The sequence below is a fragment of the Anser cygnoides genome, chromosome 7 (assembly GCF_040182565.1).
Source record: "Anser cygnoides isolate HZ-2024a breed goose chromosome 7, Taihu_goose_T2T_genome, whole genome shotgun sequence".
NCBI lineage: Eukaryota > Metazoa > Chordata > Aves > Anseriformes > Anatidae > Anser > Anser cygnoides.
The window spans coordinates 32,665,169-32,688,105 of record NC_089879.1 but is presented as its reverse complement, the minus strand read 5'-3'; the positions used below and the strand labels follow the sequence as shown (position 1 = coordinate 32,688,105).

Here is a 22,937-nt window from a genome sequence, read left to right as displayed (position 1 = left end):
TTATAGCTGCCAAATTGTCTAGGCCAACTCATTCCTTTTCAGTGCTGCATAACCATTCTGCCACTGCTAAGACTTAGAGAAGGGGTAGTTGTAACGGCATCCAGTTACTACACCAAAATTTGTCTGCATATTTTTAGTCTAGAATTACAGTATAAATATTGATTACTGGAATTAATATACCATTTGCTCATGACGGCACTGTTTGTTCTTTCCTGGACCATTGACTGCTGTGAGCTTGTTACGGTGTTGCTCATTCAAGTGTGTTTCTAGAAGAGATATCTCAAGGAAGTAGTCATCATTATCACAATAAAAATTTTTCATTAGTTCAAATTAGGTCAAATTGACAGAAAACTGGATATTTGTCTTAATAAATAGTTTGATTTCTTGGCATGTGGCACCTGATCTACAGCTTTGCATAATGTTCTGTATCATATGGATTCAAACTAGTACTGTCTTTTCATTTGAACAGAGTTTGAGTTATTTTTAACAATTCATCTTGGAATTCTTCCAATAAATCTGTTTTTAGTTTTGCAAAGTACAGTAATCGACACTGATGACTGAGCAGTTGCATGCTGTTTCTAAACAAATGCGTATGTTTGCATGTTTACTGCCTGTTTTGCATGTCTGGTGCAAAGATGATGTAATATCCCCCAGAAAATAGAACTGTACCTCATTTAGCAGAGCATATGTTTCTATGTTTCTTCTTAGTACTGATGATACTTCAATAGGAACCTCTGAGTCCCACTGGGATGTAGCCCTTGTCATGTTCCTCATTGCACCAAATAAAACTGTAAAAGAAATTAATTGCCTCAAAGTAGATAAAAACTGAATGAGGAATATCTTTTCTATCTTAATGTCACACAGTGCTTGCTTTTAGGATCCAGATCTCCTTAGTTCCTTTGTACATCTCTCAGAGGCAAAATTTTCTGTGTGGGCTTAATTCGAGCATCCTGCAGTTTGGTTTTTCAGGTAGGCCCTCCTTTGTACTAATTGGCAATTCCTGAGATATGGTTATTATTATACTAAAACAATGTGGCTTTCGGTACTGGGACTCCATGGAACGCTCACTGGGATGTGCGTAGGATTCTATGATGACAAACAGTTCCCTTAAATATTACATGTATTGCTTTGAGAAAGTTTAGCTTCACAGAAAGTAACTTTGGAACATGTACATATATAATTTATTGACGTTTGTGCCATGTTTACATCCAGGATGGCCTAATTCAACATCTGTTCCTGATTAAAATGAGCTTCTGGTATTTTGCAGATAATTATGAGACATGAGCTTATCATCCTCTAGGCCTACCAGACAAATTGGAACCAAGCTCTCTAGGTGGATGGTAAGGCATGGTTCAGTGCTGGGTGCAATTCTGATCACACCTTTTGCATTGTTCTTCAAGGTTTATCTCTTGTACCCTGTATGCAGGAAGAAGTAACAGCAACTTCAGTGTTGTATCCTAGGATAAGAAAGGAAAAAAGAAAAAAAAAGCAATGAAAGTTTTTCTTGAAAGCTCTGTTCCTGTTAAACTTTATTCCTTGCTTTACTCTAAAAATCTGAATTTATAATCCTTCTTTTGCCCTGACAAGTAATTTTATCAGACAGCAAAGGAACGAATTTGGGGGAGGACATAAACTACTTGGTGACAAGGATATGGAGAAAGAATTTGTTCCCTAATATGCTGTCTAGAAAGGTAAGTTGGCTTATAGAAAAACCAGCATCATCAACTGCAGGATGACAGCTGTGTACCATAAGAAAACGCATAGAATTGTCTTCTCTTGTCCTAGAGCAAGGTGCATAACTCATTATCGTTCATTATGAACTGTGAAGACTAGCTCAACTCTGGTTAACAAATACAATATCCAGTCCTTCGCGTTGGTACTCCACACAAAGTGGGTACTCCTCTGTGGTTAGTGGCTACAACTATATTAACTGGAGGAGACTATTACTCCGAAATTAAGCCTGAAATGTCCCAGAAAGGAAGGACTGTGATCTTTGTTTCTTCTTTTCCTCTGTAACAGTATTTCCTAGAAATGCAAGCCTGTGAATAGGTAATCTAACATATTAACCTCTGTTAACAGCTCTGTTAGCTGCAGCATTTGATTTCTTTGTGCTCCAATTTATCTATGTGCATTTATGAATGTTTGTGTGTATTTATGTACAAAAACAGAAAAATACATTTTCTTCTGGCACTGGTATCATATTCCTTCCTTAGAACCTGATAAAACAGGTGTAAAGCAACGCAGTCAGAAGTACTGCAGTACAATTGCAAATATCAGCAAAGTAATGCGAGTTCAAATTGCAATGTAAAACTATGCTAGTACTGCTAAGGGATCTCTTATACAGAATTCACCTGCCTGATGTGCCAGTTGTGTTTATGCATTTCTCTTGAAAAGGTGGTAAGGTGAGAAAAAGAAATTTTTAATCAGATAGTTAAAATGAATATCCCACAGGGCATCATCCCAACTCATATAGCTATCCTTCAAAAGCAGGTAACAATTATGTAGTCTTCAGAGCTGTAACTCCTCCTATAAACATTTTAATATTGAGAAGCTAGGCAATTTTAGTTTCACTTGTGCTGTGAATTTGTTTCATTTGATCTACTAAGCTCTGCCAGAGTTGTCTTCATAGCTACACCTTTTATTCCTTGCCAGGTATTATCAGCCGCCAGGAGGCAGAAGAGTTGTTGATGAATAAATCTGAAGGAACATTCCTGGTGCGAGTCAGTGAGAAAATCTGGGGCTATGCGTTGTCTTATCGCCAGCAAAGTGGGTTCAAACACTTCTTGGTTGATGCTTCGGGGGATTTCTACAGCTTCTTGGGGGTAGATCCAAACCGACATGCAACACTGACAGATCTTATTGATTTTCACAAGGTAACACTTGCTAGGTAGAGATCAATAGCTGAGTGGAGGGGATTAATAATTTAAAGATGAACCACGTAATTTGAAACCACACTGGAAAGTAGAACGATAGTGGGGAAAAGAATATACGTATATATTCTAGAGTAAGCCTAGCTGTAACATTTATAGTTTGTGTCTGTCTTCTGTTGCAGTGAATCAGAAAGCTTTTCCCTTTCTTTCAAAAGCTTCAGTATTTATTTGTGTTCCCTTCTAAGCAGATTCTTATGCGATGTATACCTTTCATGGGCTAAAAATGAACTAATAAGGGCTGACAGAGCTAACACTTTTTGAGCCTCTTTGCTTTATAAAATTGGATTGGCAATACCACAGGAAAGGTCTTTTAATGAAATTTCAACATTTTTCAGCCTTTGATGTGAAGGCTGTAATGTGCAAAATCATAGGAGCAGGGCATTATGGGAAAGAAGGGAATATGTAGGTTTTCTCGTCGGGATGTGCTAAGGGTTGTTCCTTAGTATCCAAAACAATCTTATGAGAGTAATTTGCTTGAAGTCTTTGGTGAGTTTAGATGTGCTTGAATTACTTTGCCTCTTTGTTTCCTGTTTACCAGATGGAGACTAAATAGGAGCACCGTTTCTGATGGTGTAGGTTGTTTTCATCATCTTACCTTTCTCTCCATCTCATTCATCATTTTTAATCCTGCTTTTCTCCCTTAGCCACCCTTACAATTTCTCTTGATCCTTTTTTCATGATTTCTCTGCTTTTCCTTTTTTTCACCCTTTTGTCACTCTCGTTTCAAACTAATTCTGTTGTTTGTTTGTTTGTTTGTTTTTCCCCTTCCTTTTCTTCACAGCATTTAATTTTTCCAATGTTCAGTCTTGCAGACACTAAGCAGAGATTATGTTTATTCTAATTTCCATTCTTTTCTAAATCTTTCTGTTATTCCGGTTAGTTTGCAACATCTCTTCAGTCAAACCTGCACACTATTTCTTCCAGCTGTAATCCTTATATTGCAACTGTTATTAGCAGTACAGTATACTACTGTAAGTCAACTTTTTGTAATTTTATTTAACAAAATGAAGCTGACTTTCTCAGAATTTACATTTCATGAAAGAACAAGGATTATGACATGATATCCTTCATAAAAACATAGATAGTCACTACTTAAATAGGATTTTTAGGTGACCAAATCAAAAAATAAATGAATCAAGGGCAGAAAATCCCAAACTCATTCAGGTTGGCTGAAAAAGATTAGTTTGTCCTGTTTTCATCACAGCTTTTCTCATCCTAGGCAATCACTGTACTATAAACCTATCTATTTACAGACTTGTCAGAAGCAGAACAGCTTTTAGATTATAATGTTTAAAAAAATAAAAAAGTTTCTTAGGTATCCCCTGATAATAGTTAACAGTTCCCCCTGTGTTAAGTCTATCAGAAGAAATCCTTCGTGTTTAATGTTTCCACACAGTTCTCTTTTATCTGTTTAACTTAATAGTTACGTTAAAACTGGTCTCTTTGACTAGTTCAGTAGGCATCTTATCCCCTCACTCAAGTGTTTTTTCTGGTAATCAGCTACGCAATCCTGATGTAAATGATTGCAAAATGGACACACACCCTTGTGCAGCTATTGCTATATTGTTTGGAAAAAATGCTACTTCCTCGTTGCTGTTTTTGGCAAGAGTATAGCTCCCCAAACCAAAAGATATCCGAACTTCTTTGAGGGTTCCTTTTCACTTTCAAGCAAAATGAGCAGGGCTGACATATCTTCTTTTTTTCAGGTGCTTGTATTTATTCATCTACTACTGCTTCATTTCAGTTAAAAAAAGAATTAGAATAGGTCATTCAGCTGACACATATAAGGGATGGTAACCATTTGGAAGAACAAAATTCTTACAGAAGTGAGTGTGAATGTTCATTTTCTGTTATTTGCATTTAAGTACTTTCCAGAAGGCAGGAATAACACATCCAACATAATTGCTAAATCTTTGTATTTACTTCCTCATAATTTTCTCAAAAGTATTTAATTTGAATAGTAACTTTATGAAGTTAGCCTGATGAGTGAAAGAATGACAACTGCGTGTGTCCTGAGGAAATCAGGCACTGAATTTCCATTGTATTTTTTAATGGAAACTAGATGCCTTTTGAAAATTTTAGGCCCAAAACTTGAATCAAACTTCATGCTATTGTAGTCCATAATATTCTGAATTCTGACTCATTTTGGTGCATTTGTAGATCTCAAACTTCTATTAAAAAAAAAAAAAAACAAACAACAAAAAAAAACCAAAAAAACAAAAAACAGAATTATCATTACTCTAGAATTAGTGCAAAGACCTATAGTTTTCTAATAAGATTTTTTTTGGGGGGGTATTTAATTTATGAGAAGAGGTGCTATTTGTAAAAAAAACATCTTTACCTTACCAAGGATAATACCTTTCAACTCTGTAACCAGCCAAAAAGCTGTTATTTATGTGTGTGAGCACTCAATATGGAACTCTTCCTCAGTCCACCTGCGGAAGCTTCTTTCATCCCAACGACTATGGAAGTAGCATAGTAGGACTGGCATGTGTGTTAAACTAACCACTGAGAACACCCTTTACAGGCATCAATAGCTTTTTTCTTAATATAGCAACTTACAGGTAAGTTAAATCACAGCCTTTTTTGTATAACAACTATTTGATTTCACTATTTGATACTAGCCCAAGTTACTACTGGCATGAATACAAAATAAACAAAGCATGAAGAAAATGAGTATTTGATAGGATCCCTTTGCTGTCTTTACTTATTTTGTCAAGTATTGTTTGTGATCAATTATCAATTACAGTGGAGTGTGTTTTTTTATTATTATTATTATTATTATTTTATTTCTATTGGTTTCTTTTCTTGAAAGACAGGGAAAGGCTTGGACATCTGTGAATGATATTCTAATTGGTTGTATCTTTTTAGGAGGAAATCATCACATCCTCAGGTGGGGAGCTACTACTGGAACCATGTGGACAGCAGAAGAATCCACCAGACTACAGCCCTTTATTCGAGTAACCAGAACTAACAATAATGTGTTCTGGATAGCTACAGTAATAGATAGCTACAAAAGTAAACACTAAAAAGTAATTAACAAACTTTCAAAGCCACTAGTCTTGTGGCCAAAATAAATACCCTCATTAGAAGACCCAAAATATTTCTGTTTCACATTTGAATTATCATTATTATTCATATTGCTAATATTCTGAAGATGAGAACTTACTGTCAGATTGCAAATGAAGACTGTTACCAGAAATTTTTAAGAGGTTGTGGCCAATTGCACTGAAAGCTAAGTTCCTATCTTAATTTTCTTAATGTTTAAGATTGAAAATGTAAAATCATATACTTGTAACAACTAGAAGTATGGATGGGAATTATTCATCAAGTATTGTATAGAATACCAATATTGTTGAACGGGTTCTTTTTTCCAAAGCAAGGTTTGTCAGTTTCTATTGACAATCTCATCACTCAGTGATTCACTTTTGATAACAAGAGATGCAGTCTTAAAATGTCCTTTTGCAGTTTGTCTTTGCTAAAATGTTTAAGTATAGCTGGAAACTTGCCATCATGCTTTTGAATATAGACCAACAAAGTTAACCACAGCAGAGACAGTCAGAACAAGGTCACTCACATTTTATTTACGATTTCATGCAGTCCAGCTGCCATGGAAGGAATTTTACTTCTGTACAGAAAGTGGTTAGTTTCTTCTAAATTAGTTATTCTAGTAACCATAACTCACACTGACCCTGTCATATTTTGTGTAGTGATGTGCAACACGCTGGAGATTCCTAGCTTTATTTTGCTATAGTACCAGATACCTTCCTTAGCTGAGCTATAAGTGGTTACTCTAACACCTCATAATAAAGCAAATCAAGAAGTGCAGCAAATAAGAAATGCTTATTAGCTGGAACAGTTGATCTTAGTTTACATTTCTCAGATAAGAAGACAGCTGGGCTTTTTGCAACACATAGTTTTACAGTGCTAGAACATTCTGTAGCTACAGCTAATATCTTGAGGAACAAATTGACTTGGAAGCTAGATAAAGGGGCAAGATACCCAAGTTGTTTTGGAATTTTGTTAAAGTGTGGTCCTCTGCAGGTCAGCAGGGGTGGATCCCCAAAATGGAATACAGCTTTGCAGTTCTGAATGTAGACGTAATTCCTCTATTAGGATCTACAATCTCTGTTAAATGAGAAGCCTGGTATGTCTGATCTGGGTCTACAATACACCTGGTAAAGGTATATACAGACATGAATCCAGCTGGTGGAGCTCAGCACAGGGTAATTCACTGTGCTTTTCAAATATGGACTGTATAGAAACCATCACAGAAAGTTGCGTGTTTTTTTTCCCCTGATAGAACATTCAGTAAGTGCCCCTCCAAAGAGCCCCCATATCTATACTATCTGCTTTCTCAAAAAACTAGCTCTCATTTTGCACCTTTTATATAGGCATCTCAAGAATCCCCCCATCTTCAGGTTATTTACAGCTGCACATGTTCCATTACAGAAGAACTGTACCCCTACTTTACAGGAGAAGGGAAAGGGACATTTTAAAGTTAAGAACTGTAAATATACAAAGACTCTGAGGCCAGAGAACAGCAGTTGACTGTAGGACTGATAGTCCAAAGAGAGTACTGAATAATTAAGACAATATTTAGACATCTAAACATCTTTGCAGACTGGTATTTTGCCTTAAAGAACTGTTTGTTTGTTGTTTTTTTAAAGGCATAAAATGACTTCTCTTAGAAGTTGCTAAGCATGCTGGAAAATATATATGCAATTTCCAGAGTTTTTCTGAAGATTACTCAAGCCATTTTACACAATTTTGGGAATGTTTAAATACAGAAAATTGAAGAACTTGTTCAATAAGGAATTCACATTTGTAGAGACTGTTAATAATACCACTATTTATTTCTAGTTACACAATTCTCAACAACTTCCTGCATTTCGTTCAGTGGATAAGAAGGCTTGGAAATATGGCTCTGTATATTACATGTCCTATTGTGATGTAATTAACAACCTAACGGCAGTTTCATTTTCATTTCAGACTACATTTCTTACTTCTAATTTTGTAAATTCCTCTGCCTATTCCATCTATTTCTTATGCTGGTTTTTACCTGGCTTTAAAATAAATTCCATGTAAGTTCCTCTGCAAATGAAATTACTGTCTGGAAAACTGCAATTTCATCTGAGAGTTTTATTATGCTAATAAATGTCAGAATTCTCAAGTAAAGGAATTGCTTTTTTTTTTTTTTTCCTCCCCCATAGCCCCACAGAAATAATATAAAAAACGAGTCAGCCAATTCATACAGCATCAGCAAAGAAAAACTCAACAATATATAACCAGAAGCAGTAGCAATAAAATACAGTGCAGCTTAACTGAAGATAAATTTCAAAGGAAACAAAAGGAGATCATAGCAAGCAGAAATTAAGAAGAACAGAAGCTTTCCTTGGTAGACATGTGCAGCTGCTGCCAATACACTCAAGGGCTGTGGGGTAAGTACAATTGTGGAGATGATTTCTAAGCTACAATACTTCTTTTTGCCCTGCAGAAATTCAGTGGACTATGAAAAGGTAGCCATTTATTAGGAAGAAGAGAAGGAAAAGCAGTGAAGGAGTAAACATGGAAAATGAAGAAAATAAGAAAGGGAAAAATATGCTTATCTGGTTGTTTTAGAAGCATTTTGGATTTTTGCTGCCCTTGGAGAAAGACGCTGCTACTTCCCCTTTGAAGGTTACCCTTTTACTGTGTAGGCCTCAGAGATTTCAGCTATGAAATGAGTTTGAGCTCTGTCTACCTTGGAGCTAGATTTCACACTATTAGTCTACAAGAGTTGGGCTTGTCCACCTCTTGGTTGCAGCCTTGAACACTGTATCTGCTTCACTCTGTCTGCGTCTACATTTAGTGTTGTCTGAAGCTGTTCATCTCAGTATACAAAATCTTTTTAGTGCTGCAGTTTCATTGTCTGAAATGGCCAGCTTTATTCTATTATACAATGACCTTCAAGTCTTGCTTTCAGATCTGTTTTTCTAGCAGTAGCTATTGTTGAGTCATAAGAGGTAGATGTTATGGATTTTCATTATAAGATTTCCTGTCAATTTTTCTTGTCAATGAGACCACTGGGAATACAATGAGAGACCTATTATGGTAATTCTGTTTCATAGGGAAAAATGCTACAGCAATAAGGAAAACTTTTAAACACTTAAATGAATCGAACTTTTCTTTATATCTGTTTCACAGCAATAAAATATGGCATGCAAGTTCCCAAGCTTGTTTGCACATATCTTTGAAAAAGCAGCTCTTGAAGATTTATTCTTGCTTCTTCCTGGATCCACAGATGCATCTGTTCTTTCTAATTTTGTTTTAATCTGTTATATGTGCATACATAGACATCTCCAATTTACTACTGCTGTCTTCTGTAAGGGAGAGCAAAAATCAAGCAAAGAAACCGACAGCAATCCTGGATGAGATTTTCAAGGCACCATAAAGAATGTAGATGCCAGTCTATTATCTCTTACAATTACTGTAATGAAATAACTATCTAGTATGAGTATTTACATATTATTAGATGTATAACAGCATAATCCAAGCCAACTATTAAGTGCGGAAACCCTCTTGTGCTGAATAAGTACTGAGTAAAAGATGGCTCCTGCCTCAAGAGATATCTACTTAAAAATTTTAGTTACAACAGAGGTTATTTTGAGACTTACTGAGTAGAAACTGCTTCCAAAGACCATGAATTCAAAGTGAGAATTTCCAGTAGATTTCAATGACTTTGAATCAAATCCATAAAACCTGTTTCTCTGCTGAGGTGAACCAAGGTTAATACACTGGCTACAGTAAACCAATTCAGTTTTGTAAGAAATGGGGATCTGCTTCTGCTCATTCTTCCCCTGAGTCCCCACAAACCTGACTACAGAGCATTAATGGAGTTACACCACATTTCACTGCAGTCTAAACTCTTCTCTTTATGTAATGCCACAACACAAACTTGATCTCAAGTGAAATGGGGAAGTTCACAATGGGAGAAATTTTTCTCTTCCTTTGTATAAGTGAATTTGTTTCCATCATTTATAAGTTGGAGCCTATTTTTCAACGATTTTCAAGGACTGACTTTCTTTTCTGTCTTATTATGCCTCTACTTTAAGATTCCTTTTTCCTTTCCCAAGAGAATGGGGTTAGTGACCTCTGTGAAGTAATATCATGTCCCCTGGCTGGGCTATCAATTGCAGAATGACATGTTTGCACTTGACCAGATGTTTGATTTGTGTTTCCTGAGATGAATCTTCTGGATACATACTGTCTGATGATAATGATACATAATTGAATTTTATAGCTAATTTCTTGCCATGCAAGTGCTGCATGAAACCTCTTCAAACATTTGTTTACTGCTAGCAATTAGTCCCGTAGCTTGTATATTTACATTATGACCCATAGCTAATGCACATTTTCTACTAGGCTGGAGCCTTCAGTGAATTTGGTTTCTTCTCTCTTGGAGACTACTCTTCCAGTAGTTTTAAATTAACATAACAATTTTATAGTATCTTTATTAAACATTGATATTTGATCTTACTTATGGAGAAGAAATCACCACAAAGGAGACTGGACATTTACTTTGGTCCTGATTGTGTCCTTTTGATCTGTGTGCAAAGAAAATACTTAGCATGTTTTTATGTCTCCTTTAAAGTTTTGCTGATATTTCTCCCCTGATCTCAGTTTTAATGAGAATTTTATGTGGGAGAAGGTCATACACTCATGAACAATGAAGAATAGGAAAGAAAGGAGCTAGGACTGTCTTTATTCATAGTGGTTAACATACAACAGCTGGCAAAGTCTTTGATTTATTATTTCCTGAGACAGAGTGTATTTCTTGCTTAGCATTCAGAGGATCTAGGCTGAGACCTACTGTCCCTACTTTTCCCTTATACAACTGAAACAGAAAAGAGCTCATACAGAATCTGAAAACGGCCCAAATTGAGTTGAATGAGTAATGTTACATGCCCCAGGAGTGGTACAGAAGTAGCATATAGAAAAAATAAGTGAAGATCTCAATCATAAGATGGTAAAGACATTTTTTATATAGGTGTGTAGAGCTAGGAGTGTTTACATATTCTTGTTTGGTAGAAGTTAGTTCTTTTAATCATACAGTTGTGATTCATGGTCAACCATATGAAGATATGAGCAATCTTAACAGTCCTCCTATTATTCAAAAAAATCATAGAATTGTCTGAAAGGAAAATCAGAAATAATTCTCTTAGACAATAGTTATCATACATTACTATATGGTATTTGAAGCAGAGAATTTTTAAATGTGTTATACATAACTGTTGGGATATGAGAATGTAAAAGCTAGACACTGCTCACCACATAAAGCATAGTGAACTTATTAGCGTCATTTTTATAGCACTTAAAATTCAACAAGGAATAAAGCTATCCCAGGTTATACTCCTCTCCTGTAGGGAATGCTGTCAATGTTGTAAAAAAAGAAAATATCGTCTCATCTAGGATTTTAAACTTAATAGTGGACTTAAATATTATAGCAAAACATTTCAGAGACCTACACTAAACACTGTGCTGCACTTAGTATGATAAACTGTTGCACTCATATTCGTTCTTGGTTCTCAAACACCTCTTTCTAGTGAAAGCCTGATACTAATGAGAAACATCTTTTCAGTAAAACACATTCAAATCCAACTTTATGGAAGTTGTATTAAGGTATATGTTTCATTATCATTTTTACCATTAACATTTTCTCTCAGGGAATCCCAGGAAAAAATAAAAAATTAAAAATTAAGAGCAATGACCAAATGCATACAGTTCTGATCTGACTTCTAGACGGTGTTTTGTTACCTCCTCAGTGCTGCATTCAAAACATGCCAGTTCATCTATTTTGAATTTCAGTATGCTATGTGCTACATTGGAACGTATCTACATTTTTAAATAATAAAACAGTTGAGCGCTGTATACGTGAACAAATTGTTCTGTGGGACAAAACTGTCTGCCCAGTTCCAATGCTGAGCCCCCGCATCCACTGGAATTCTTGTAGCAATTCTTAGTTGAAAGTTGGGAATTATTTATAAGGACTGTCAGTCAGAATCACTTTTCACTTTTTCTGGAAAGAAACTGAGCTACTTTAAAACCTTCCATTGACATTTTAAATGTAGAACTGTCCTATTTTCAAAATGCAAAGTTTTGTTTTTTTTTTTTAGTGTTGCAATGTTTTAGAATTAAAAAGCTTTAAATTACATACAGGCATTTCTAATTGCAGAAAATAGGAAAAGTATGCAAAATTTATCACAAAATTTGTATTTTTTAGTCCTCTCTAAAAGAAAATGTGGTGCATTAGGCTCCAAAGTCAAGACAGATATTCCAGGTTTTTGACATTTGATTAGGTATCCATTTTCTCCCTATTTCTTTTTAAGGCAAATGGAAATACCCAGGCAATAGCTATTCAAAACTTTAACCCCATTAAATGGTCTGATTTGACAAATGAAATATATTTATGAAAGTTTAAATAAGACCCCAGATAATATTTTCTCCTGAAAAATCAAGCTAGCAAGGTGGATAAATTCAGCAAAAAAGAATGAATATTGATCACAATTTTGAATATTTTGCATTAAATGCTTGGATCCTTTCAGTATGACTTCCATTTTTACTACTACTAAGTTTGAGTACTGAAAAACAATTAATTTAAAAGGAATAATAAATAATACACTGGAAATTAAGTCTGCTATTCCAGTTTCTCTGAAAAAGGCTAATTCTATCTGCCCTATGGTTATATAAAAGACTAAGCCTATTCATGAACTTTTTGCAGGAAAAGGATTTAATTTTCTAAGTTGTCATTGTGACTAATCACAACAGCAATCTCCTTCTGGATGAAGGACTCTGATTAAGAAATGGAAAGTACTGACTACGTGTTCAAATGCTAAATAAAACATTTGCAATGAACCAGTTGCATGCAAATGAAAAACATTTAAAAACAAAACCAACCAAACAAAACCAACCAAACAAAACCCATTTAAATCAGAGATTTTTTTTATATACAGGGTATATATTTGAGTTATTCTTGACTGTGATTTTGCCTGTAACTTTAATATATACACACAGCATATACAGATGTATGTCCTGCAGAGTAGCCATTGTCCTGTAGGGAAATGGCTTTGACTCCTGTTGTTCGCCTTAAGCTGGACTACAAACTAATTTCATTCAAAGTTCCAGGTAGTGTGGTATCGGCTCCTCTGTCATTAGTTATTTGAGGTTATGTTGGGTTATCAGAGAGTGTGAAAAATTTTGAAACCATGAAATATTTCCATGATTTGAAAAAAAAATTCTTCCCCCTACTTGCCCTAGATCGGAGTCAGTTTTCAAGGGAATAAAAGGAGGCTTTATGAACTGTTGCGGCTATCTTTTTCTTATTGGTGAGCAGAGATTTGCACAATTCATTAAGGTCAATGAGAAATAAATGGGGAATAAGGAGTTCACAGCTGAGTCATTTTTTATTTATTCTATTCTACAGCACCGCACATGTAATTGTGAAGTGCTAACCCGGCTGTTCTCGGAAGTTGTTCAAAATCCAATGGACTAAAAATACTCTGTCTGCCAAGAAGACACTCAAGGTGATTTGAAAAGGCTTGGATGCTGTTACTTTGGGCCACAGTCTGCAGATAAATTAAGAGGCATCAGGGCTCCCCCCCCCCCTTTTTTTTAATTCTTTTCTCTCTTTCTCCTTGTCCCCCACACCTATTAATAATGAACCGAATTCACAACAATCAAGGAGAAACCTGCCTGCTGGCTAATACACTGTTTGTAATATGGTGTCTGCACCTCCCCACGGTGCTAAAATTCATTTCAAGTTACACTTTAGTAATTGATGATCACTTGCCATATCCCTTTATAAAGCTTTTTTATCAATGTCTTTGGTGGTTCGTTTTATATCAGCAGCAAATCAATGAAATTTTAATGGAACAGAGCGTTCTACTTGAGACTGAATTAATGTTGCTTTACCCGTTTCAATATCAAGTGAAGTTTTCAAAGTCTAGCAGGATAATAGTTTTTCAGATTTTTTTTTCCTTGATAACTTTGTTTCTGCGCAATGGTGGCATCCTTGTGATCAGTTGTAATAATGATTAAATGCATTAGTGAACTTGGTTTAATAGTAGCCATGTGCTGTGAGAGACAACGTAAGAAAGCGGTGTTTGAAACTAATAGCTGGATCCATGATCAGGAATGTAAATGCCACAGTGATATAGCTGTGAGTACATTAACTCCTGGAGTACTGGGGGGGTGTCAAGGACAGGAGGATCTTAATTGGTTTTAAAATCTCCACGGTGATGCAGTAATTAACTGTGCACTGGGAAGTACAACAAGGTCAAGGACTGAGTTCCCTTCTCTGAAGCAACAGAAGGAACCTGACTTGCAGTCAGCCACACAGTCCATCAGCACCACAGGAATCGCATCAGCCACTGCGGCCTCATTGCAGCAGCCTGTGGCATACAGAGGTCTTGCCTCAGTACATAAATCCTGCCAGCCTAACGTATGGGTCTTGAGAGGCTCCGGCAGCTCTCAACATTGTCTTGGAGCCATCTGTGCAGCAAAGTAATTGCATTGTGTTTTTCCCTTGTAGAAAGGCTTTCTTTGTGTTCCTCTAAGAGATGGATTGTGGTGTTTCATGTGGTGTTTTCACTACTGTGAATGCCTCAAAAACGTAGGACAGCGACGACTTACTTCCACACTAGCCTCAGCCTCCCTTTCGGTAGTTTTGAAGTGTGTTTTTTAGCACAGCTGGGCTTTGGGTGGTGGCAGCCACCCACTGCACCTGAGTGGCCACACCTGAGCATAAGGGTTCCGCTCCCCCACCACACACACCTCGCCTCAGGTCGGGGGCTGAGGGGAGGACCGGGGGGCACCACTGCCAGTCTTTTTTTTTCCTCAGGACTGACAGGCTTTTAGACCTCATGCTTTGAGTCTGGTATTTCTTAGCCGTTCTCAGAAAAAAAAAAAAAAAAGTCTCTCAAAATAAGAGGAAAAAATGAGTTATGTATCAAAGAGCAGCAGCTGCAGGGGATGGAGCCAGCATGGCGTACCTTGCTCTTCACTGCTCCAAAGAAAGGCTCTGGGGGTGAGGGTGCACCCTTGCAGCTTTGCTGGAAAGAAGCTTTCAGTACCTGTTTTCATCTGCTAAAAGCCTCCCTATGAAGCAGGGCCCAAACTAAGCCTAAAAAAAACATTTTTCCTGGGCTGATTCCTCTCAGGCTGAATGTATTAGATAACTACAGGCTGACAGAATAAACTGGTTGTAGGAGATACGTGAGGGCACGCCAAACTGTGCTGGTTTAAGTATCTTCATCTGCTGAAGAGGCCTTGCTCAGTTATGGCATTTGCAGCTGGACAGTAGAAATGTGAGGACTGTGAGGAAGTGTGCTGCCATTTTGTCTCACACTGCAGAGGAAGGGGCTGGCTCTCCAGCAGCGCCCAACTGGTGGAGGTGGACTGGGCGGTAAGGTGCATTTTTTTATTACTTGACTTAGCTTACCAAAATTGCCAAGGTGCTGGTGTTTAGGAATGCTATTGCCTGGTATTTGAAACAGGAAAAATCACAATGATTGATAATGAAGGGGGCTATCCCTGGCTTATTTTTTCTACTTAAGTCCAAAGTTTAAGTATGCTCTAGAAAAAATCTAAGGGAAAAAAAAAGTCCAACATGTTTCCGTTGCTGTTAACCGCTGAAAGAAAGCCAAATATTAGTTCAGTCTCAGGGATGCTTAAAAAATCTGATTGAGGCTTCCATTGATTTCAATGGGTTTTGGATCAAGCCTTGAATGCAAAGAAAGATTAATCTGCCTTCTCAACTTCAGTGTCATAGCTGGAGCACACATTATCAGGGTAGCTAGTGTTTCCCTTAATTTCTATTCAATAAAACAAAGTATATCATCCTCTGAAATTGTATATTTACATCTTATCATGAACACCTTTCCCTATACAACACAAAGCCCATGATTTCAGGTACAGGAGAGGGAAAGCTGAATACTAACAAATGTCAAAATAATAAATGTCAAAAATAACATTGTGGTAGAGAAAGTGGAGTGGCAAACTGTTGGTATGTTCCGTTTGATTTGATATGCTTTGATACAGTCCATAAACTTTCAAAAATGGGGGCTACTTAATACATACTGAAATAATGCTCGGTAATGAAACTTAATTAATTATTTGCATAATAAGGAATGCTGTGAATAGCTTCCAAAAATACAATCGTCTATTTTTTCACAATGAAATTATTCTGTTTTGATATCTTTTTCTGAAGTTATCTCAATAAGCATCCTCTCACTGTACAAGAACAGGGTAGCAAAAATCTAAATAAACCCAACATTTTCTAAAACAGTTCAGATGGAATATTTCTGCTTGCCTTAATATTTTGGTTGTATTTTCCATGGTAATTTAATTTCTAGCAAACCAAGGAGTCCAACAGAGAAAATAAAATGTAGATGTGCGATATTGTAATTTTAGTTGATGTGAAGTAGCAGGTAAAAGACCAGGAATCTCTTGCCCTCATTCTCTTCTGCTGTACACGACCAAAGGAGGGGTTGCGAGCCCTGCACAGCACAGCTCTGGGTCAAAGAGCCACCTTGTGACAGTAAAGAAAGGAAGCTGGTTTCAACTCGGAATGAAAGAATTGTAGAATCATAGAATAATTTGGGTTTCTACAGGGCCTTTGAAAGTCATGTTTATACTGAAATTTTAGAAGGGCTTATGTGGAGTTTGCTCAGTTCTGTTTAAATTTTCAGCATCTGGGACATTTTGTTTTTCCTTTTCCCGGCACCCTCTGGAAGACTGTAGTTGATTAATTTATTTATCCAACCTGCAGATCCATCCTTGTAGTTTTAAGAATTTATTTCTAATTTTCATTCTTCGAGCTTATCTTTCAGTACGGTTTAAGTTTTCAGTAAAGCTTTTACTATACACTTAATTTTTTTATTATTTATTTATTTATTTTCAATCCTAGGTTGGAGTAACTTGTTACTGTTATACACAGAGTTGCTGAAATTTACAATGTGTGGTTATGGGTAAAAGTGCTACTGAAAAAGGCCAAAATATACCAGAAGCTAACTGAGAATTCTTTTATTTCAGCAATATTAAAGTTCTTAAAATGTATGTAATAGAGCTATAAAGCTTTTTGTTTCTTTTAACTATTTTATGAGGATTTGTTGTAGTTCTTGTTTTACCCTAGAAAACTGGAGTTTCTTCTTTAAGCTTGGTATTTTATAGTGATTGCTGTTGTTGCATGTCTGATAAAGTGCTGTTGCTATGAGGTCTGTAACAGCTGCAGATATGACTGAAAAGGTGTTGGAGTGTTGGGAGGGATGTTTAAAAAAAAAAAGTCAATTTCTAACCAAAGAAGGCAAGGAAACAATTTGTCAATGCTGACAGCAGGAAAATGAATAAATATTGCAATAGATACACGTCTACTCGGTGAATTTATATTAGCATCTGAACGATGTCCTGTCTCAGGAAGGTTAGTAGACCAACGTTATTAACTTCCTTGATGGAGATCTTTCCTTTCAGGCAGTGAATTTGTGGTGTGAAATCATTACCTTGTTTGTTGTTTTTTCTTGTATTCTTTTACTTCCTAAAGGAGTATGCAAATTATTACACTATACTATGATTGTAAAAAGTAAATGGCCGTAATTTTCACATTTGCTTGCTCAGAGCTAGGCTTCAAAATTCACATTTTGGCACCAAAATAGAACTGGCTAAGCTGAAAAGTCTCAGATATTCTCTACATAACTTAATCTGTACAAGATGCCTCTCACATTGGAAAAATTATAATTCAATGTAGATGGAAAGACTGAGAGAATGCGGAGAATGTGTTGAATCGCACAAAGCCGTGATGTTTCTTGTTAATTTGTTTAGACACACATCATGAGAGCCCTTCATCAATAATAATTGTAAGGCTATAAAAGGGGCAAGTGGGCCATATTTTCTGGGATGATAAGCAGCCAATTATAGCACAACTCAGCCCACAAACTGGTTCAGCAGTTCTGCCCGACTCTTTTTGCTCAGTTTTCTAACTCCAGGATCTTCTGCTTCTCTTCATCTGTTCCAACCCCCTGCCATAGGCAGGGACACCTCCCACCAGACCAGGTTGCTCAAGGACCCGTGCAGCCTGGCCTTGAACACTTCCAAGGAGGGGGCATCCACAGCTGCTCTGGGCAGCCTGTGCCATTGCCCCACCACCCTCTGAGTAAAGAATTTCTTCCTAATGTCTAATCTAAATCTGCCCTCTTTCAGTTTAAAACCATTACCCTTAGTCCTATCACTATACTCTTTGATGAAGAGTCCCTCCCCAGCTTTCCTGTAGGCCCCCTTTACGTACTGGAAAGCTGCCATAAGGTCTCCCAGGAGCCTTCTCTTCCCCAGGTTGAACAACCCCAACTCCCTCAGCCTGTCTTCATGGGAGAGGTGCTCTGACCCCTTAATTATCTTCGTGGCCCTCCTCTGGACTCATTCTTATACGTCCCTGTCCTTCTTGTGCTGAGGGCCCCAGAGCTGATCGTGGGGCTCCAGGTGGGGTCTCACTCAGGCTGAGCACAGAGGAACAATCACTTCCCAGGTCTTGCTGACCACACTATTCCTGACGCAAGCCAGGATGCTGTTGTCCATCTTGGCCACCTGAGCACGCTGCTGGGTCCTGTTCAGCTGACTCTCCACCAATACCCTCAGGTCCCTCTCCGACTGGCAGCTTTCCAGCCACTCTTCCCCAGCCTGTAGCGCTGCAGGGGGGATCACTATCCTGTGAGCGCACCATTAAAGTGTGCTTGAAGCATTCCTTTGACAGCCATGCCAGAATAGTTCAAAATTGTTTATTGTAGAAAAAGCGGGAAAGACAAACACTCAAATAATTCAATTAAACAAAGGCAAATAATTTCAGGCAAAATGAAGTCTTTCTTTTTATACTTAACAGTACCAGAATTCTTAATATTTAAGCAAAGCTCAGTGCCTCTTCTTATGGTCTCCCCTTAGGCTCTCCAAAGTTTCTGGTTCTTACTAGTTTTGAACTGAGTGCTAAAAGAATGTACGGCTAGTGCCTGCCTGACCCAAAATTCCTGGGAATCTATGCAAGCCCACTTTTATCTTCATTTTCCAACTTGTTAAATGCCTGATACAAGAAGGCATAAAGAAAGAAGTCTCAAAAGAAGAGCTTTCTGTGAATAAATCTGATGGACCGCAATGACTTGAATTCCTTGAAACAATTTCAGAGGAGTGTATGAACTCTGTCTTGTGCTTCATATAAAACTTCTGAACTTTTTGAGAACAGCCAATCTGTAATGAAAATGTCCTTATGTATTTTCTAATCTGTCGTGCTACTTTGGATGATAAGTCCTCTAATAACTCTTCAGAATACATCAAAATGTCATTTTGTGCAGAATGCCTACTTTTTTCCCTCTGGATCCTAGCTTAAAAATGAATGCTGTACTGTAGGAGATCATTTTGGATTACAGAACAACTTCTCAAAATGTCAGTGGTAAATAGTCAGCAAATCCCTCATTATCAATAAAATGGCATTGATATTCACTAAGAAGCCATTTGTAATACTTTCAAAATGCATATTCTCACAAACCTTTTAGCTTCTAGCAATCCCCCCAACACCAAGTAAAATACAGTTTAATGCAAGAGGGTTCTTTTGTTGTTGTCTGTCTGTTTCATTTCTAATGAACTTGAGTAAAGGTTTTAGAAACTCCTGTTGGACGAGTGACTTGGATTTTAATAGTGTTTTAAATTAAATTATTTAAGGATGTTTTATTTCCCCATCTTTCATCATCATGAGAAGTATAAAAATCCTTTACTACCTGGTCAGACACCATTTATTTTCTTGATAAGAGTATATTATTGGTTATGAAACTGTTTCTTAGCTCTGAATACTGGCTTGAATGTCATTAAATTAATCTTGTTGAGAGTTTGGGTCTCTGACTTCTGTTTAGTTACCTTTTTTAACTTACACAGGTTTCTTAAAAGCTCTCTATTTTGTGTGAAGTAAAAGAAACAGCATTCTAAAGTTACTTGTGTGGAAATCAAAATGCAATAGAACTAAAGCCACTATTTTTTCCATGTAAGTAAACTTTAAAATTCCCATCGACTGCATAGGTAGAGAGTTAGGTCCATATGAAAAGCAGAGTCAGTGGAAAAAATACAGTGAAAATCTTATACATGCAGAGAAAACATGGTGATGTACAAGACAAAAAGTGAGCAAGGTGATGGGCGTTGTTGTTGGACTGAAGAGTGCAAGATTCTTTATCTGCAGAGCTGGGCTTTCAGTACCATGTTACTGTATAGTTCATCTTGTGTCTGTAGATTTTAAGGCCAGGAGGATGAATTTGAGTCTGTTTTTGACTTATCTGCAGAGTTTTTTTGATTGGGGATTAGGTAGCTCTGTACTGGGAATCCCATTAACGTAAGACAGCTCATCTTACATTAACTTCTATAAGCCATCGGCCTGAACTGAGCTGTCCTTGAACAAATGACTCACAAGGGCGAGTCTAGGCATCTGACTGCCAGCTGCTAGCCAGTCAATCATATGTGAAGTGTTAGGAGCGCTCGTAACTCATGAAAAACTAAGTTTACCAAGAGATAAGTGGATCTGTAATTTTTTTTTGCCAGAATGATAACAATGGAAATGATCTTGTAAAATGTATCTGCTGCACCTTAGATATTACTGCTGACAAACATTCTTCCAGTAGCATGCAGTACTAGGTCTTCAAATAAAGATGTTTTTGAAAGGAAAAATAATGTAAAAATGGGGCTCTAAGGTTAGGTGATGGTCACAACTGCCCCTATAAGGTAAAAACAAATAAATGTTCTTAACTATAAGGTAAAAACAAATTTTTAAACATAAAAATTCAGCCCTATTCAGAAGACCAGCACACAGCCAGCACAGACCTGAAGTGTTTTGTGTGCTGTGGAGGAGGACTTAATATACTGGGGAAACTATAATGGTGCCTTGCCATGGAAAGTGTTTCCATAACCTGCAGAAGAATGTTTTTGGATGTGGACTGGAGATGGAAGCTGAAGGAGGGTTTGATGGGTTGCATCAAGCTGTGGATGTCCACCACAGCAATATGTTAATGAAGGAACTTCTAGCCAAGCACTAAATAATTTAATGCAAAATGTTAAGTGCCACTTGTTTGTTTTGCTGAGAGGGAAATTTAATGCTATGCAAATAGTACATCAAGTTTGTGATAAGGTAGGCACCGCACAAAGAAGAGAGAACCTTATTAAAACATGTAAAAAGAAGGACTTTGAAGAACTGACTCCACCTGAAATTCAGCTCATATAACTTTTGCACCTAATATACAGAATCTGAAAATAGGAATATAATCTAAACAGTCTTATTCACATGGAAATGAGTGACCTCTTCTGCTCTGCATATTCATGCTGTAAGCAGATGTGGATGTATTCGTCCTGTGCTCAGAGACCTGAAGCTGAGTCAAACTAATAATCCCTGAACCAAGTGAGTATATATTAACTTAGCTCTGACACTGTGCAAATCATTAAGCCTAGCTCATTATTTTTGGTGCTTAGTGTGATGATCACTTTTAGTGCTGGAACCAGGAAACTCCTGATGGGCTAAAAGTCTAAGAAGATAGAAGAGAGAGATCTTGCCAGTCTAAGAAGACAGAAAGAGAGAGATCTTGCCAGAGTCGATCCATTTTACTTTAACTTCCTCTTTTAAAGTGCATCAGCATGCTGCTTGGTTTTGTTCAACTTGCATAATTCAACAGTGATAATTGTTCTCAAATCTCTGTTACCGTATTTCTTGTAAGCTTTAGCCGCCTTCTGAGAAACGTTTGTGTATAGTATTTATTCAAGCACACTGAATTGGGATTGACATGCTCACACAATCCCAGTACTTTTGTTAGCTGCCATATCTTTTAAAACATAATTTTATTGAACCAGGCTGACAGATCAATCTTTCCCCCATTTGTTTGTGGTACAATAGGAAATCTTTTCAGTGGGTATAGCATCCAAGGCCATTTGCAGCTGGCCTTTTTTTAAAAAATATATAAATATATATAGAATTAGAATCTTTTGCCTTATAAGATGGGGATAAGCCCCCCCCCCCCCCCCCACTGTAATATTCTGTCAAAATTTGACAAGTGAGAACAACTCCTTTAATAAATAATGAAAGTAGTTTTGACAGACATAAAGCCAAGTAGGCTGCATTCTGCTTTTGTTTGGACATTCTCAATTTAACCCCTTTCAGGGCTTGGCAGACATAGATGACTGAAAATGTTTCAGATCATGCTAAAGCTGGAACAGGCACAGAATCCTTCTTAGTTGGTGTGTCACTGTCACCGTGAAAGGCCCGAGTACTGAAATGTCAGTGAATTCATTTTCTTATTACCCTTCTACTAGGAAGACAAGTAGACAGCACATACCTTTAAAATAAATATTTTAATAGTATTTGATACTTTGGCATGCATGTAGTGTTCTGTGTTTGAAATGAGCACAAGAGAATAGTAGAAAAATTGACTTGTTTTGTAGACACAGCAGCCGTTTATGAGCTAGAATGATTATATTCTCTTCCAAGAAATATAAGAACAGGCAGGGCTGGTCTTTGGCAGACAACATTCTGCAGTTCATGTTTTTGTATCTTGGTGCCTATTTCAGAAACAGTCTTGGTTGGGAACGTACTACAGCCCAACTTTTCAAATGTGATAAGTGGTTTTGCATTGTCTTGTTTTGTTAAAGGCATTTTGTAAGCTTTTATTTATTTATTTATTTATATTTGCAAGTGCTTTGCAGAACAAATCCTTTCAAAGAAACCAAAGCAAAAAATGGAGGAATCCAAAATTGTTAAGTCATTTTTGAACAATCTTTCTTTCCTTGTTATTTGATCAAATGCTTTTCAACAGTTCTTGATTAGAGCTTCTAAGGAAAATTAAGGTCCAAAATATGGATATCAACAAGAATGCTCAATTGATGGCCTCCATTTTTAAGGATACTTTTAATGTATATAAATATGGCACACAGATGCAATGGTGTAGGCCAACCTAATCAAATAGTTGG

General features: G+C 36.9%; 1 protein-coding gene across 5 annotated transcripts in view; it reads left to right on the top strand.

Moving 5' to 3' along the window:
* The window catches only part of SH2D4B (SH2 domain containing 4B), a 133,435-nt gene extending 111,650 nt beyond the window's left edge, over positions 1–21,785 (top strand). For 4 of the 5 annotated variants that reach the window (XR_010832671.1, XR_010832669.1, XR_010832670.1 and 1 more), the window contains 3 exons: positions 2,653–2,873; positions 5,802–8,371; positions 13,393–21,785. Coding sequence is in view for 1 of the 5 variants with exons in the window: in XM_013175171.3 (XP_013030625.1) it covers positions 2,653–2,873; positions 5,802–5,894 (314 nt within the window). In the remaining 4 variants the exon portion in view is untranslated. Of the gene's footprint in view, positions 1–2,652; positions 2,874–5,801; positions 12,879–13,392 lie in introns of those variants that run through there. The other variant, XM_013175171.3, reaches the window with a different exon arrangement.
* Positions 21,786–22,937: the final 1,152 nt, after the last annotated feature.